Source organism: Thecamonas trahens (genome assembly GCF_000142905.1).
Source record: "Thecamonas trahens ATCC 50062 unplaced genomic scaffold supercont1.44, whole genome shotgun sequence".
Taxonomy (NCBI): Eukaryota; order Apusomonadida; family Apusomonadidae; genus Thecamonas; species Thecamonas trahens.
In genome coordinates this window covers 1-16,644 of record NW_013657636.1, presented here as the reverse complement: position 1 = coordinate 16,644, position 16,644 = coordinate 1, and the positions used below count along the sequence as shown (strand labels likewise).

Below are 16,644 nucleotides of genomic sequence, written 5' to 3'. Positions count from 1 at the left end.
AGGGATGCGCTGTGTGGTGCGAGTGGTGCGTGCGGTGCGTGCGGTAGATGGGCGGATGCGGGCCATGAGGCCGGGGCTTGGGAGTGGCGTGTCTATACGCACGTCAGGCAGCTGAGCATGAGCGAGATGGCTCAACAGTCCTCTTTGCAAGGCGTGCGCTTTGGAGGCAGGCATTGCATCAGAGCACACCCCTGTCTAAGACGCAACCATGCTCGTTGGTCTTCCCACAGAGCTGCTCCATCTGATTGGCTACGGTTTGCGTGTTCTGTCGGCGGCCGATGTTGTGCGGTTGGCAGGGACGTGCAAGCGGTTGCAAACGGGGCTGCTGGGCTCGGCACACGGAAAGAAGCTGGCTCAGGCATTGCTCGGATTTGATGCTTGCGTGGAGAAGCGTCTTTGGAAGGGGGCACTGGTAGCGCTTGCACAGGTACCGGCACGCGAACAGGCCAGCTTTGTCGGCGATGGCGGCGTCACGTCGCGGATGGCGGTTGTCGTCGCGGCACGGGAGCGGGACGAGGACTGGCTGAGTCTGGTCTCTGCGATGGCCGCAACGGGCGCGATGATCACGGTGCCGGATGGCGCGCAGCTGCTGGAGATGCAGTGGGTCGGCGGTCCTCTGAAAATTGGCGCGGTAGCGGTGATTGTGTGCGGCGGCGAGCAGCTTGTGGGGCTGGCAAGTGAGCTGCTTGCGGTGATAAGTGGAGTGAGCCGTGCAGGCGTGCTTTGTGCTGCTGCGGCGAAAGGCTTCGTCCGGCTGATTAGCCAGCTGCTGCGGATTGATGATGGCACAGACGTTGTCCAGGAAGGCCAGTGTGCTCTAGCATGGGCATGTGCGTACGGACACGACGCGGCGGTGAGGGTGCTCCTCAATGACAGGCGGATCAACCTGTCTGCATACGACAACGCTGCATTCAGGTACGCCGCAGCGCATGGGCAGACTGCGGTGCTGGCTCTCTTGCTCAAGGATCGGCGAGTTGACCCGTCTGCCGGTAACAACGAAGCACTGAGGGTGGCGATCAAGGGGAGTCACCGCGACGTGGTGGCACTGCTTGCGGGCGACGCACGGGTCGATCCGTCAGTCAGCCACAACCATGCCATTCGCTGGGCAAGCCGCAACGGATATGACGACATTGTGATGACACTCCTCGCTGATGACCGGGTAGATCCTGGCAGCTACGGAAACCAGGCGATCCAGTCGGCATGCGACAAGGGCCACACACGCGTGGTCGAGCTCCTTCTCGCCGACGACCGAGTTGATCCTGCCGCGGCCGACAACTACGCATTTCGTGCAGCATGCGATCGTGGGTGGGCCGACGTGGTGTCACTGCTACTCGGCGACCGGCGAGTCGACCCCACTGACAAGGACAACTACGGGCTCCGATTCGCAGCGCGGTATGGACACACACAGGTTGTTTCACAATTGCTGGCTGACAGACGGATCAACGCTGCAGCAGAGAACAACTATGCGCTTTGCTGGGCATCGCGTGCTGGGCACGTCGAGGTGGTCAAGATCTTGCTTGGCCAGGCGTGTGTCGATCCGACGGCCAACAACTACGAGGCCGTCAGGCAGGCATCGGAGAACGAATTCACCAACGTCGTTTCGGTTCTCTGTGCAGATGCTCGCGTCCAGCCGGAGGTGGTTGCGCGGTACTGGCGCATAAGAATGACGGAGGAGCGTGTAGGGCCAGCATGTCCGAAGTGAACGCGCTCGAGGCCTCGACGAGACCGCTGCCGCACACCGCGAGGAGAGCTTTGCGCCATAGGACTAGCGGCGTGCTTGGAAGATAGCGATGGCCTTGTCGACGTGCTGGAGGATGTGAGCGCGGTCGGCCTGGAGGGCGGCGATGTTGCCCGTGGCGAGTGACGTGGTCCTCGATGTCGGCGAGCTTGGCCTTGAGCTCGCCCACGCGAGTGATGTCGCCGCCGGTAGCGATGGTCTGACGAAGGTAGGAGGCCACTGGCTCAGAAGCAGTACCATTACCGATGAGATCGTAGACTTTATTCATGGCCTTGCTGTTCTCGCTTTCCGCCTCGTTGCGCAAGGTGGCGATTGCCTCGATGAGAGCGACATGAATGACGGGCATATTGAACATGGGCTCAACAGCGTTGGCGTCTACACCGGCGGGTGACAAACTCGCAGACGATGTTAGCCGAGTTCGGAATGGTTGGCAAGACGCGGAGGGCGACAAAGAGGGCGTGAGTGGCATTGTTGATGCCGTTGGTGAGCTTGGTGGCGCCGTCAGTCGATCATGAGGCCGACAAAAACCGGCACAGGGGATGTGGGCGAGTGCTTGTTGTCATCATCGAGATCGTAGAGGCGCACGCCGCTGGTGACAAGCGTGTTGAGCGCGTCCAGGGAGAGCGCGTTGCAGCGGGTCAGGCGATGCAGCGGTTGGGGCCACATGGGACTGAGCAACGCCAAGCAGAGAGTGGGCGTGCTGCGATGCCGGGAGTTCCGGTTGGGTGATGGTAGGGCGTGCGCGAGGTAAGTCAAGGGTAGCCTTGGAGCAGGTGCGCGAGGAAAGGGCTGTGCCGCGATCTGGCGACGACGAGTCTGGGCAGGGGTGATGGCATGTGCTCGCTGTCGTCGAGCAACCGGATGTCCTGTTCGTCTGGGCGGAGCAGGGCAGGGCTTTGTTGCTTCCGCTGTTAGCTTGATGGCGAGCTGGAACCGCAGCGCGTTATCGAGGAAGAACGACGACGTTGCATCGACCGCCAGGGCGGTGGTGCCCAGGCTGCCGGCGGCTGCGGTGGACGGAGCGTGGTCGGCTTGTTGTTTGCCCAGCCCATGAACGGCGTGGCAGTCGTCATGCCAGCGGTAACGTCGGCGAGGAGGACGATGGGGCTGGTGTCAGCAGCACTCGGCTGCGAGCGAGGGTGCGATCCGTGGCAGTCGGCATGCGCAACACCTCGATGGTAGAGATCAGATTGCGGCCGCGGGGCGTGAGTCAGGGTGCGTGCGCGGGTGGCGGCGACGAGGACAACGGGCGAGGGACATGGGTGGGGTTGGCAAGGTACGTCGCTGTCAGGTGGAGGTAGCACGACGCCCAGCAAAGAAGAGCTGGCCGGCTGACCTCGCTTGATCGAGGACGATCCGGAGGACTGGCTGAGGCGGTGGGAAGGTGTGGGGGAGATCGGGATAAAGGAGGACAGAGTGTTGATGTGCGATGAGGGGTGATTGGATTGCAGAGGACGGCGCGGGTGGGCATGGATGGTTGAGCAGCAGCAGGTGATGGGGTTGATGGGGTTGATGGGATGGATGGTCGGGCGTGCTGGTTGCGGGAGAGCGATGACGGTTGTGTGGCGGATGTGCGAGGCATAGTTGTGCTCGGTGCATGTGTCTGGGTCTCATCTTCAGCAGCTGGAGGGAGCAGGCAGCGCCATCTGGCAATGTGTGGATGGCAGGTAGGTCGCGGACGACGGCCAGTGCATGTGGGTGTTTGGGCTGGGACTGGGATGGGTGGTGTGTGATGTTTGATGGCGGGGGGGTGGGTGGTGAGGTTTTGTGATCAGGTGAGAATTTGTGATCAACGGCTGGCTGGCTGGGGTTGGTGGGATGTGGCCATGGCGAGCAAGTGGATGTGGATGCATGCGCATGTGTGTGTGTGTGGGGGGGATGTGTATGGTGATGATGATGGTGGTGGTCGGCTTCGCGACGGCTGGCGAGTGATGGCAAGCGTGTCGAGGCTGGACGGGTGTGGTGCAATAACCATAATCACCCCCCAGACCCCGACCAACCAATTCCGACCAAGTGCGCCACCCCACCACCCCATCACCACCACCCACAATATGCATCCTCACAGCCACCACAAACCAAGTGGTTTGTCAATTTCTGTGGCCAAACTCGTGGTGGGGAGAGAACTGCTATCACAATGTGTGAAAACAGTCAACTTCTCCCCGGCACAGAGGCGGGCAACCCCTCACGAGCACTGGCGTGGGTCCGGGCTCTGGCTCTACGGCCAGGGCGCGGGCGCAGGCTGAAGCTAACAGCGGCAGCGCATGATACCAGCTAGAGACCGCGGCGACTTGGCAAGCAAGACGGCGCGGCATGGCGGGAGAGTGGGCTTGTTGAGTTGCACTGATGGCTCTTGCGAGCTAGGACAGGGCAAGTGGAGGAAGGAGCCGGTTGAGCGGAGTGGCCAGGTCAAGCTGGTGCTGGGCGAGGCCGGGAGACCCGGGGCGTTGGGCAGGGGGCGTCGGAGGAAGCTCCGGCGGGCTCTGTGATGCGCTTGAAGAAGACCGGGGCTGAAACGAACTGTGGTTGAGAGAGAGCCAGCAGGGAGGAGCGGGGTGCAGAGATGTGCGTCGTTTGTTTCTTGTCGAAAGAGTACTTGACTTGAGTCGTAAGAAGCAGTGCGTGAGGTGGATGTGATTTTGGAGGCTGGGGGATGGGGGGAGAGTGACCAAAATTTTTGGCACCCCCCCCTTTCCCCAAAATTCCACTTTTCGAACGATTTCTGACGCTCTGCGGAGCCGGGCAAGCGCCAGACACCGCAGACAAGGAGAGATACCTGGTTGATCCTGCCAGTGGTCATATGCTTGTCTCTAGGACTAAGCCATGCACGTATAAGTGTAAGCGATTTACAGTGAAACTGCGAATGGCTCATTAAATCAGTAATAGTCTCTTTGATGGAAGCCGCTACATGGATAACCGTAGAAAATCTAGAGCTAATACACGCCAAGGAGTCATGGCCTAGCATTTTTGCTGGGGCGTGCGGTATTTATTAGAGGCCAAGACGATGGCGCACTTGTGTGTCTTCTTTGGTGAGTCATGATAACTGTACGAATCGAGGGCTTGTTCGCAAGCGTCGATGGTTCATTCGAATTTCTGCCCTATCAACTTTCGATGGTAAGATAGAGGCTTACCATGGTGGTTACGGGTGACGGCGAATGGGGTTCTATTCCGGAGAGGGGGCCTGAGAAACGGCCACCACTTCCAAGGAAGGCAGCAGGCGCGCAAATTACCCAATGGCGACACGCCGAGGTAGTGACGAACAATAACGATGGGACCCCTTTGGGGCCCAATTGGAATGAGTACAAAGTACAAGCCTTAACGAGGAACAATTGGAGGGCAAGTCTGGTGCCAGCAGCCGCGGTAATTCCAGCTCCAATAGCGTATATTAAAGCTGTTGCGGTTAAAAGCTCGTAGTTGGATTTGAGTCTAGTTGCGGCCGGCTCAGGGCTTTGACTCTGGGGCGGACGTGTAGACTGTATGCGCGCGGGGAGGGCAGGGAATTTTCTCTGCTTTCTCGTGTGCTTTACTTGAACAAATTAGAGTGTTTAAAGCAGGCATTTTTGCCTTGAATACATTAGCATGGAATAACGATTTGACTGGAGCAGGCATGATGTTGTCTTGATGACTGCGCAGTAATGATGGATAGGGACGGTCGGGGACATTCGTATTGCTCCGTCAGAGGTGAAATTCTTAGATTGGAGGAAGACGAGCTGATGCGAAAGCCTTTGTCAAGGACGTTTTCATTGATCAAGAACGAAAGTTAGGGATCGAAGACGATCAGATACCGTCGTAGTCTTAACCATAAACGATGCCGACCAGGGATTGGGGAAGGCAGTAGACTTCTCACGACTTCCCCAGCACCTTATGAGAAATCTGAGTGTTTGGGTTCCGGGGGAGTATGGTCGCAAGGCTGAAACTTAAAGGAATTGACGGAAGGGCACCACCAGGAGTGGAGCCTGCGGCTTAATTTGACTCAACACGGGAAACTTACCAGGCCCAGACATAGCGAGGATTGACAGATTGAGAGCTCTTTCTTGATTCTATGGATGGTGGTGCATGGCCGTTCTTAGTTCGTGGAGTGATTTGTCTGCTTAATTGCGATAACGAACGAGACCTTGGGGGTTGCTGCGCGAGGGCGCTACTTGTTAGCGGCCCGTGCTCCTACTCCTACTGCTGCGTGTTGTAACCAGAGGAAGTTTGAGGCTATAACAGGTCTGTGATGCCCTTAGATGTCCTGGGCCGCACGCGCGCTACACTGGAGCAGGCAGCGAGTGGGGCTGCCGCCGCAAGGCGGGAGCTACCTGTGCCGGAAGGCACGGGTAATCTTGCAAACTGGTCCGTGATGGGGATAGATGTTTGTAATTTGGATCTTGAACGAGGAATTCCTAGTAAACGCGCGTCAACAACGCGCATTGACTACGTCCTGCCCTTTGTACACACCGCCCGTCGCTCCTACCGATTGAATGTCAAGGTGAGGGTTCTGGACTCTGCGCTCCTCTTGGGCAACTGGGGGGGAAGCGGGGAAGTTGACCAAATCTTGGCATTTAGAGGAAGGAGAAGTCGTAACAAGGTTTCCGTAGGTGAACCTGCGGAAGGATCATTACCAGCGATTTGAGGGGGGGGGGTTTTTGAGAGTAGCGTGCGCACTCGTGTGCTGCTCTCCAGCTCCTCCTCAGCACTTTTTAACAGATGTGAGGACGAGCCAGGTGACCTGAGTGAGTACACTACGAGTAGCCAGCGGCACGGTAGAGGAGGAGGTAAGACGCAGAGTTAACGAGCCATAACTTTCAACAACGGATATCTTGGTTCTCGCGACGATGAAGAACGCAGCAAAGCGCGATAGCTAGTGCAAAGTGCAAGGCCCAGTGAGTCATCGAGATTTTGAACGCAAATGGCGGCTAGGCGTGAGAGTCTAGCCATGTGTGGTCGAGTGACGGAGATTTTTTGCCCCCAGTAGTGGATGGGTGAGGTGCCGTGTCTGCTTTTCTTTTTTGTGAGCGGACTGGCGTTGAGGGAGATTGAGAGTTGTGGCGGAGTGAGGGAGGGTTGAGGGAGTAGTGGGTGTGTCCGAGATGAAGGGTGAGGTTGACGTTTGTTGTTTTTTGAGCTTAGTTGTGAGACAAGCTTTGAGAAGGAGCAAGCGGCTTTAGCATTCGTTCTCTCCCCACAGCAAACCCCCTCCGCCCCCATGCTAAACCCCCCCCAGGCACCATCGAACAAGTGTCCTCGGCTCAGACAAGGTTACCCGCTGGATTTAAGCATATTATTAAGCGGAGGAAAAGAAACTAACAAGGATCCCTCAGTAATGGCGAATGAAGCGGGGCAGAGTCCAAGCCTGGAACCGGTGGCAACAGCGGATTGTGGCTTTGAGGCTGGCGTTGCTGAGCGGCACGTGACCACCCCGGCACAAGTTCTTTGGAACAAGACATCAGAGAGGGTGAGAATCCCGTGGATGGGCGGGGAGGAGTGGCGATCAGGGGCCAGGCAAGCGAGTCGAGTTGTTTGGGAGTACAGCTCAAAGGCGGTGGTAAGGAGCATCGAAGACTAATATGAGCGAGAGACCGATAGCGGACAAGTACTGTGAAGGAAAGATGAAAAGGACCCTGAAAGAGAGTTAAAGGACTTGAAATTGTTGAAGGGAAGCGCTTGGTGGCGAGGAGCGGCCAGGCCTTGCGAGGCCTGGAGTTTAGCGCGTTGCGGGTGCGGGCTCTTGCGGCGAAGCGGCGAGCGGAACTCGACTGGTAGGTGGCCGGGCAACCGGGTGCTGGTACAGGGAGGTAGCTGGAGTCGTGGCCGGAAAGAGTGCGTGATGAAGAGAGGCAGTGCCGGGCCGCAGGGATGCGGCCGCAGAGTAGCAGAGGGCAGGGCATGGAGGGCGTTTGAGGGTAGCCAGGGCTACGGGCCTGGCCAGCGTCAAGCGGTGGTTCCATGGACTGGACTCTGCGAGTCTGGAGGCAGTGTCGAGCCCGTGGGGACTCGAGCGGGATCGGAGTTGTTTTTAAAGACGTCGAGCTCGAGCGAGACTGGCGCGCCATCAATCGACCCGTCTTGAAACACGGACCAAGGAGTCTATCATGCTTGCGAGTGAGCTAGTGGCAAACTAGGGCAGTGCGTAATGAAAGTGAAACCCGAGAAGTGCGAGTCGCTGCATCGGGCCCGGGCGTCCGGCGTTGTTCGCAACATTGAGGCGCGACGAGGGGAGCAGGCATGGTGGGACCCGAAAGGCGGTGATCTATGCTTGTGAAGGGCGAAGTCGGAGGAAACTCCGATGGAGGTCCGTCGCGGTTCTGACGTGCAAATCGATCGTTGATGTGAGCATAGGGCGAAAGACTCATCGAACCGCCTAGTAGCTGGTTCCTTCTGAAGTTTCCCTCAGGATAGCAGCGGCATTTTTCAGTTTGTCTGGTAAAGCTAATGATTAGAGGCTCGGGGGCGCAAGGCCCTTCACCTATTCTCAAACTTTAAATGGGCAAGGACGCTGGCGCACTTGTTTGGCGGCAGCGGGATGGAATGGGTAGCCGTTAGTGGGCCAGTTTGGTAAGCAGATCTGGCGATGCGGGATGAACCGAACGGCGGGTTAAAGTGCCTCAGTGGACGCTCATGTAGAACCCATGAAGGTGTTGGTTCATTAAGACAGCAGGACGGTGGTCATGGAAGTCGAAAGCCGCTAAGGAGTGTGTAACAACTCACCTGCCGAATGGCCTAGCCCTGAAAATGGATGGCGCTCAAGCGACTCACTTATACCCGGCCAACAACGCGGGCGTTGTTGAGTAAGAAGGCGTGGCGCTCGTGGAGAAGCTGTTACAGCCGTGAGGCGTAGTGGAACGGGCGGTAGTGCAGATCTTGGTGTGAGTAGCAAGTATTCAAGCGGAAGCCTTGAAGACCGATGTGGAGAAGGGTTCCTCGGAAGCGCATTGCGCCGAGGGTGAGGCGGACCTAAGGCTCTGCGGAGTTGCGAACGAGTGTCTTGCGGAAGCGAGGCTTGTCGAAAGGGAAGCAGGGAGAGTTCCTGCCCGCGCGCAGCGGAGGCCTCTTTTTAAGAGGGCGATCCCGCCGAGGGAGCCGGCAACGGAGTTTGAAAGACGTACCCTTTGCTGCCGATGGCGTGAGACCCGGGCAGAGATTTCTTCTCTGGTCAAGAGCCCTCAGCCCCGGAAACGGTTTGGCCGGAGAGGAGGGGTGATTGGGCTCGTGCAGGGGGAGAAGCGTTTCTTTCCCCCTCCGGGGAGCTCGCGACGTCCCTTGAAGAGGCAAAGGGTTTGAGGGCCTGGCAACAGAGCGCCTCGACCTGGGCGCGCGCCGTACCGATAACCGCAACAGGTCTCCAAGGTGAGGAGCCTCTGGTTGATAGAAGAATGTAGGCGAGGGAAGTCGGCAAACTGGATCCGTAACTTTGGAAAGGATTGGCTCTGCGGGTGCGCGGGAGGCATTCTGGGCTTGTTCTGGTAGGACTTTTTTGTCAGTCGTGAGTCGGGCTTGGCGCAAGCCGAGGGCGATTGATGAGCTGAGGAGGGCTCGGCCAGGGGTAGTTTAGAGTTTGTCCCCGCAATTTACTTGCACCAACGCAGAACTGGTACGGACAAGGGGAATCCGACTGTTTAATTAAAACAAAGCGAACCGATGGCCGGAAATGGTGTTGACGGTTCGTGATTTCTGCCCGGTGCTCTGAATGTCAATGTGAAGAGATTCAAGCAAGCGCGGGTTAACGGCGGGAGTAACTATGACTCTCTTAAGGTAGCCAAATGCCTCGTCATCTAATTAGTGACGCGCATGAATGGATTAACGAGATTCCCACTGTCCCCGTGTACTATCTAGCGAAACCACAGCCAAGGGAACGGGCTTGGCACAATCGGCGGGAAAGAAGACCCTGTTGAGCTTGACTCTATTCTGACTTTGTGAAATGATTCATCGGGTGTAGGATAGGTGGGAGGCGCTTGCGCCGGCCGTGAAATACCACCACCGGTGCCATCGTTTCGCTTATTCGGTGAGGTGTGGGCGGGCGCGGAAGCGACCCGTTCTTGAGCAAAGCAGTCAGCGCAAGCTGGTTGTTGACGCAGTCCGAAGACATAGTCAGGTGGGGAGTTTGGCTGGGGCGGCACACCTGTTAAAGGCTAACACAGGTGTCCTAAGATGAGCTCAGAGCGGACGGAAACCTCTCGTAGAACAAAGGGTAAAAGCTCGTTTGACTGGGCTCCTCAGTACCGAGTCCAGCTGCGAAAGCATGGCCTATCGATCCTGCGACCCTGATTGACAACGCTCCTTGTTGGCGCAGGTGCCAGAAAGTTACCACAGGGATAACTGGCTTGTGGCAGCCAAGCGTTCATAGCGACGTTGCTTTTGATTCTTCGATGTCGGCTCTTCCTATCATTGTGAAGCAGAATTCACCAAGCGTCGGATTGTTCACCCGCAAATAGGGAACGTGAGCTGGGTTTAGACCGTCGTGAGACAGGTTAGTTTACCCTACCGATGGAGCGTTATTGGGCAAGTAGAGCAACTCAGTACGAGAGGAACCGTTGTTCGACAGAATTGGTCTTGCGGTTGGTCGAGGGCCACGCCGCGCAGCTACCCTGTCTAGGATTACGGCTGAACGCCTCTAAGCCGGAAACCATGCTTAGGCAAGCAGTAACGGGAAACTGGATGCAAGTGGCGAGCGGCGCAGAAGCGCAGAGTAGGGCAGTGCAAGCTGTCGGCAACGCGGGGGGAGACTCGGTCCTTGCCTTTTTCACGAAGCTGTGGGCAAGGGCTGGTCTTTGAGATGTGGAGTACGCGGTAGTCACTTGCGTGGATCCTCTGTAGATGACTTTGTTCGCATGGGGAGTTGTAGGAAGCTGAGTGGCCGAGTTTGCCACGAACTTTTGAGACCTTGCCCTATCTTTTTAGAGTATGCGATTGATCTTTTGCCCGTACATACTTGGGCCGTGGCAACCGAGCGTCAGCGAGGTTGGTCAACGACCGAGCGTCAGCGAGGTCTTGGTACCGAGCGGTAGCGAGGTCGAGGTCTTGGTAGTGAGCGGTAGCAAGGGGAGTGAGCAAGGGGAGTGAGCGGTAGCGAGGGGAGTGAGCGAGTGCGACCTACCGACCAACCGACCGAACGCCAGCGGGTCTGGGGACAGGCAACCAACCATCAACGGGCCCACCCCAAGACCCAGGGCAACACCATCGTCGAGCCAGCGCAGCGCAGCGGGGGGTCCAGGGGGGCGGCAGCCCCCTGGGGATACAGACATCATCGGGATGCTGCGGATGATAGAGGACACCACCAACACCACCTCCCCCCTTCCCCTCCTTGTCTTGAACAATCCAGACTTGGGCCCGGCCACTGATCGAACTGTCACTCGTCAGTCAGTCAATGAATCAATCAATCACTCACTCGGTTGGTCGGTTGGTTGGTCGGTTGGTTGGTTGGTCGGTCGGTTGATCGGTCGGTCGGTCGGTCACTTGGGCAAGCACAGGCTGGTTGCCCTCGAGTAGCAGAGGACAGTCAGAGGAGTTGGGCCTGGCGCAAGCAATCATCAGCAGCACCAGCAACAGTACCAGCACCAGCATCGGCAGTCAGGCTTGGGGGTAGAGTAAGGGAGGGAGGGAGGAGGGGAGAGAGGAGGAGGGGAGGAGAGGAGATGATGAAGACAGGGAGGAGGGGGGGGAGGAAGAGTGGGGGGGAGGAGAGGGAGAGGGAGAGTAAGAGGAAGAGGGAGAGAGAGGAGAGGGAGGAGAGCAAGAGCAAGAGCAAGAGCAAGAGCAAGAGGTAGGTTGATCATGTCAGGGTGGCATGTGAGCTCATCAGGCGGCGAGGCGGGTGCCGGCGAGGCAGGTCGGTCCAACGCGCACGCAACGCCGACACCATCAAGACCACAAGCCAGCAAGCAACACTGGTCATGGTCGTTGCCGTCCACCTCTCACCCTCCCTCTCGTCGCGCTCCTCGTCGTCGTCCATCTCGCCGTGCCCGTCGTCAGCGCCCCATCGGCAACTCGATCGCACTTGGGCCCAGCCAGTCATAGGGGGAGAGCCTTGTCCTCGGCCAGCCAGACTTGGGCCCGGTCTCAATCAGCAGCGACGCAGCCGGGCGGCCGTAGCTGATGGCGTGGGCCGAGGCAGTTGTGGCCTGCGGGGCAGGTGGAGCGAGAGAAAACTCAGGCCAGGCCATGGTCATGGCTGGGTCATCGTCAGTCGGTGTCGATGTCGGTGTTGGTGAGGGGGGAGTGGGAGTGAGAGTGGGTGGGGTCGGCGGGCGGCGGGCGGCGGGCGGGCGTCGGCGGCCGTGGTGGAGCAACAACAACAACAACAACGACGACGACAATCACTCGCACCAGGTCAACTGTATCTGCCTCCCCTCCCACTCGCTCTTTTGCTCACGCTCGCCCCTGCCATCCCGATCTCACGCCCTCATCCTCGACCTCAGCCTCGGCCCGCCCGCTCGCTCGCTCGCCTTGGCCATCGCTCACTTGGGCCCGCCCGGCAGCGATCCGGCGCCGATGGTCATCCACACCAGCTGCCTCCCTCCCGGCATATAGTTCATTCATCCCTCCCCCTCGTCACATCCCCTCTCCTTCTCCCTCTCACTCCCCAGCAGTCGCAGCCTCGGCCTCAGCTACGACCACCGCCTCACCTCGTCGTCCGCCATCGCCACCATCACCGCCGCCGCCTCAACCATCACTCCCATCACCAACCATAGCCATCACCCATCACTATCCCCATCACCACCCCCACCATCAACAACCTGGTCATCGCCGCCTCAAGCTCGTGCTTGCTCATCTCCAGCACCACCAGAAGCAGCACGCCGCCCATGCCGACGAGTGGCTGACCGACCAGTGGCTGGCCGTCACTCGACCACTCGCACCTCGCCCACAGCACCAGCCACCACCACCACCACCACACTCATCTCACTCCAGCCATCTACACCCCCTCACCCTCACTCTTTGCCACTCCTCCCGTATAGCCAGCCGCAGGTCGTGCTGGGCTTGCTCCGGCTCGCTCTGGCTTGGCTGCGGCTGGTCGGGCGCGCGGGCGAGCGAGCGGCGAGTTGCTGGCCAGCGAGCAGTCGACAGGCGACGGTACGTACGGCAGGACTCGGGCTCAAACAGCAGACCACTGCACTCTTGTCAACCACCGCCCCCTCCCTCCTTCCTCCCTCCCTCCCTCCTCGCCCTCTCCGGCCCACTGGCCCCGTCTGCCGTCGACGGTAGCAGCAACGGCTCGACGGCAGCAGCAGCAGGCCGGGTGGTATTGGGATGGGCAAGGCGGGAGAGAGAGGGAGGTAGGGGGGGGTGCAGCAAGGGCCTGATAGTCATCACCACCCATGTCACTGCCCGCATGCACCTCCTCCCGTCCCGCATCCATGCCTGGGTGGCCCCGGTGGCGTGCCGGTTGGTGGGCGGCGGATGGCGCTGGTGGGCGGCGGCGGTCAGCGGCAGGCAGCAGGCGGCCGGCAGCGATGCTGTTGACGGGCTGGTGTCGGCTGAGGTACGTCCACGCGGGCGGAGATTGGATGGGTGAGGTTGTAGGGATAGTAGGCAGGTGTGGTGTGGGTGTGGTGGTTGTGGGTGAAGATGGTGGGGAGTGGGGGTCGGAGATGGGCCCGCGGCGGGGTGTGCACCTTCGAAGGGACACAGGGCCAACAACTTGGGCCTCGGGTGGCAGAACTCGGATTCTGGAATACTGTAGCTGTGGATTGGAGACTGTGCATGGGGGTAGTGTGGGCGTGTAGTAGAGTAGTAGTGAAATCAGATTGGCCATATCTTGCAATGAGGGTGGTGGGGGTCGTGTGCGGGGTCGGGCGGTCGAGGACGTGCTCAACCACCTAGGCAGAACAAGCCGACGCGGAAATGAGCCGAGGTAAATGGATATGGATGACAGCGATATTGGTACTGGAGATAGTGTGGGATGTGTGATGACCTTGGGTGTGGTCGCGGGTTGTGTAGCTGGTAGTAGGAAGGAGCTAGGTGGTGATGAAGGTGGGCTGAACGGGCGAGCGGGCGGCGGCTGGCGGCTGGTGGTCGGCGAGGCGAGGGCTGCTGAGGAGGCGGGGTCGGGGCTGGGTGGCTCGAGATCGCTGTTGGTTAAACGATGCGCAGAATGACTTGTGATGGTTGAGGGATGCCGGTGTCAGGGTCGGGAATGAGGATGGGGGTGAGATGGAGTGAGGAGAGGAGGAGGAGGAGGAGGAAGAGGAAGCCGAGCGCGCGATGGGGTGGTGGTGAGAATGACCATGACCTGTGGGTGGTGGTTGTGGCTGCAATGATAGTGAATGTGGTGGAGTAGGGGTGGGGGTGGTGGTTGGGAGTGATCGGCAGTAATGAGTATGGTAGGGGGGATGAGGGGGGTCGTGACGTGGGTGACGGGACTGGCGAAGAGGTGATGGGTATGGAGATTGGGCTTGAGCATTGATGAAGGTGAGTATGATACGGCTGATGGGTGTGTGTGGGTGTGGGCAATGAGGGTGGAGGGGCTTGGGCGGCATGGGCGAGGAGGGCCGACGGATTGGATTGAGATCAACGTCGATGGAGACGAGGGCTTGGGATTGGAGGAGGAGGCAGACCACTGCACTTTAGCCCACCACTGCATTGGATATCGTTTGCCCTTGCCCCTCTTGTTCTTCCTTGTCTTGGCCAGCCCGGTGGCTTCGTCGTCTGGCACGGTGATCGGCAGCAGGGGCGGCTGGCGATGAGCAGGCCGGCGGGGACTGTGATGGGCAAGGCCGGAAAAGGGAGGGGAGGATTGGGTTGGAGGGCATACTGATAGTCATTGCTATTGCTGTGGCTATCCGTATGCATTGTTTCCAATGCCCTGTGCATGGCTAGCTTGCTCTCGGTGGTGTCGGAGGTGGTCGGTCGGCGGCGGGCGGCGGTCGGCGGTGGGCAGCAGGCGGTCGGCAGCGGTGCTGTTGACGGGATGGTGTCGGCTGGTGAGCGTATCGGGGCAAGTGAAGTGGGTGGTTATGTTTGCAGGCATAGTGAGTACGTGTGGCGCGGGTGTGGTGGTTGTGGGTGTGATGGTGGGGAGTGGGGGTCGGAGATGGGCCCGGGAGGGGGGTGAGCAGCATCGAAACGACACCAGGACAACAACTTGGGCCTCGGGTGGCAGAACTCGGATTCTGGAATACTGCAGCTGTGGATTGGAGACTGTGCATGGGGGTAGTGTGGGCATGTAATAGGGTAGTAGTAAAATCCGATTGGGCATATCTTGCAATGAGTGTGGTGGGGGGCATGTGCGGGGTCGGGCGGTCGAGGACGTGCTCAACCACCTAGGGCAAACTAGTCGGTGCGAAAGTGAGCCGAGGTCGATGGGTATGGACGACAGCGATATTGATACTGGAGCTAGTATGGGGCGAGTGATGACCTTGGGTGTGGTCGTGGGTAGCGTGGCTGGTAGTGGGAAGGAGTTAGGTGGTCATGAGGGTCGGCTGATCGGGCGAGCGGGCGACGGCTGGTGGCTGGTGGTCGGCGAGGCGAGGGCTGCTGAGGGGCGGGGTCGAGCGGGGTGGCTTGAGATTGCTGATGGTCGGTGGATGGGCAGTATGACTTGTGATGGTTGAGTGGTGGCAGTGTTGGGGTCCGGGTAGAGGATGAGGGTGAGTTGGAGCGGGGAGACGAGGAGAAGGAGGAGGAAGAGGAAGCGGAGTGCGCGATGGGATGGTGGGGGTATGGCCATGGCACGGTGGTGGTGGTTGTAGCTAGGATGATAGTGATGGTGGTGGGGTAGGGGTGGTGGTTTGTTGTGATGGGGCGTAATGAGCATGGTAGGGGTGGATGAGGGGGGTCGTGACGTGGGTGGCGTGGCGGCGGAGCGGTGCTGGGTATGGCGATTGGGCTTGAGCATTGATGACAATGTGTATAATGAGGATAATGGGTGGGCGTGGGATGTGGGTGATGAGCGTGGAGGGGCTTGGGCGGCAAGTGTGAGGAGGGCGGACGGATTGGGTTGAGATGGACGTCGATGGAGACGATGGCTTGGGATTGGAGGAGGAGGCAGACCACTGCACTGTAATCCACCACTGCATTGCCTATCGCTTGCCCTAGCCCTCTCTTGTTCTTCCTTGTCTTGGCCAGCCCGGTGGCTTCGTCGTCTGGCTCGGTGATCGGCGGCAGCAGCGGCTGGCGATGAGCAGGCCGGCGGGGGCTGTGATGGGAAAGGCCGGAGGACGGAGGGGAGGATTGGGTTGGAAAACAGACTGGTAGTCATTGCCATCGCTGTGGCTATCTCTATGCATTGTCTCCAATGCCCTGTCGATGACTAGCTTGCTCTCGGTGGTGCCGGAGGTGGTCGGTCGGCGGCGGGCGGCGGTCAGCGGCGAGCAGCCGGCGGTCGGCAGTGATGCTGTTGACGGGTTGGCGTCGGCTGATGTGAGTATCGGCGGGCAGGAAGTGGGTGGATACGTTTGCAGGTGTAGTGCGTATGTGTGGTGTGGGTGTGGTGGTTGTGGGTGGGGATGGTGGGGAGTGGGGGTCGGATATGGGCCCGGGGCAGGGGAGTCAGCACCTTCGAAGGGACACAGGGCCAACAACTTGGGCCTCGGGTGGCAGAACTCGGATTCTGGAATACTGCAGCTGTGGATTGGAGATTGTGCAAGGGAGCGGGTGGGCATGTAGTAGAGTAGTAGTGAAATCCGATTGGCCATATCTTGCAATGTGTGTGGTGGGGGCGTGTGCGAGGTAGGGCGGTCGAGGACGTGCTCAACCACCTAGGCAAAACAAGTCGACGCGGAAATGAGCCGAGGAAGATGGGTGTCGATGACAGCGATATTGATACTGGTGATAGTGTGAGGTGTGTGATGACATTGGGAGAAGTTGTGGGTAGCGTAGCTGGTAGTAGGAAGGAGCTAGGTGGTGATGAAGGTGGGCTGATCGGGCGAGCGGGCGGCGGCTGGCGGCTGGTGGTCGGCGAAGAAGGGGCAGCTGGAGGGGCTGTGTCGAGG

At 59.2% G+C, this 16,644-nt stretch overlaps 2 protein-coding genes and 2 non-coding genes across 4 annotated transcripts; 3 read left to right on the top strand and 1 right to left on the bottom strand.

The window, feature by feature from the left end:
- Window positions 1–208: 208 nt before the first annotated feature.
- On the top strand, window positions 209–1,702 carry AMSG_08957 (uncharacterized protein; the record flags this gene model as incomplete). Its single annotated transcript, XM_013899469.1, has 2 exons — window positions 209–1,392; window positions 1,435–1,702. The coding sequence occupies 2 exons, from the start codon at window positions 209–211 to the stop codon at window positions 1,700–1,702; spliced, it is 1,452 nt and encodes a 483-aa protein (XP_013754923.1).
- Window positions 1,703–1,765: 63 nt separating this feature from the next.
- On the bottom strand, window positions 1,766–2,084 carry AMSG_08956 (uncharacterized protein; the record flags this gene model as incomplete). The annotated part of the gene is made up of 2 exons (XM_013899468.1): window positions 1,766–1,831; window positions 1,866–2,084. 2 exons carry the CDS (start codon window positions 2,082–2,084, stop codon window positions 1,766–1,768), a joined length of 285 nt encoding a protein of 94 aa, XP_013754922.1.
- A 2,425-nt stretch (window positions 2,085–4,509) lies between these two features.
- AMSG_20099 lies at window positions 4,510–6,338 on the top strand. The gene has a single exon (XR_001290156.1). It is a non-coding gene; the product is annotated as an 18S ribosomal RNA (ribosomal RNA).
- A 180-nt stretch (window positions 6,339–6,518) lies between these two features.
- On the top strand, window positions 6,519–10,351 carry AMSG_20098. Its single transcript, XR_001290155.1, has one exon. It is a non-coding gene; the product is annotated as a 28S ribosomal RNA (ribosomal RNA).
- Window positions 10,352–16,644: the final 6,293 nt, after the last annotated feature.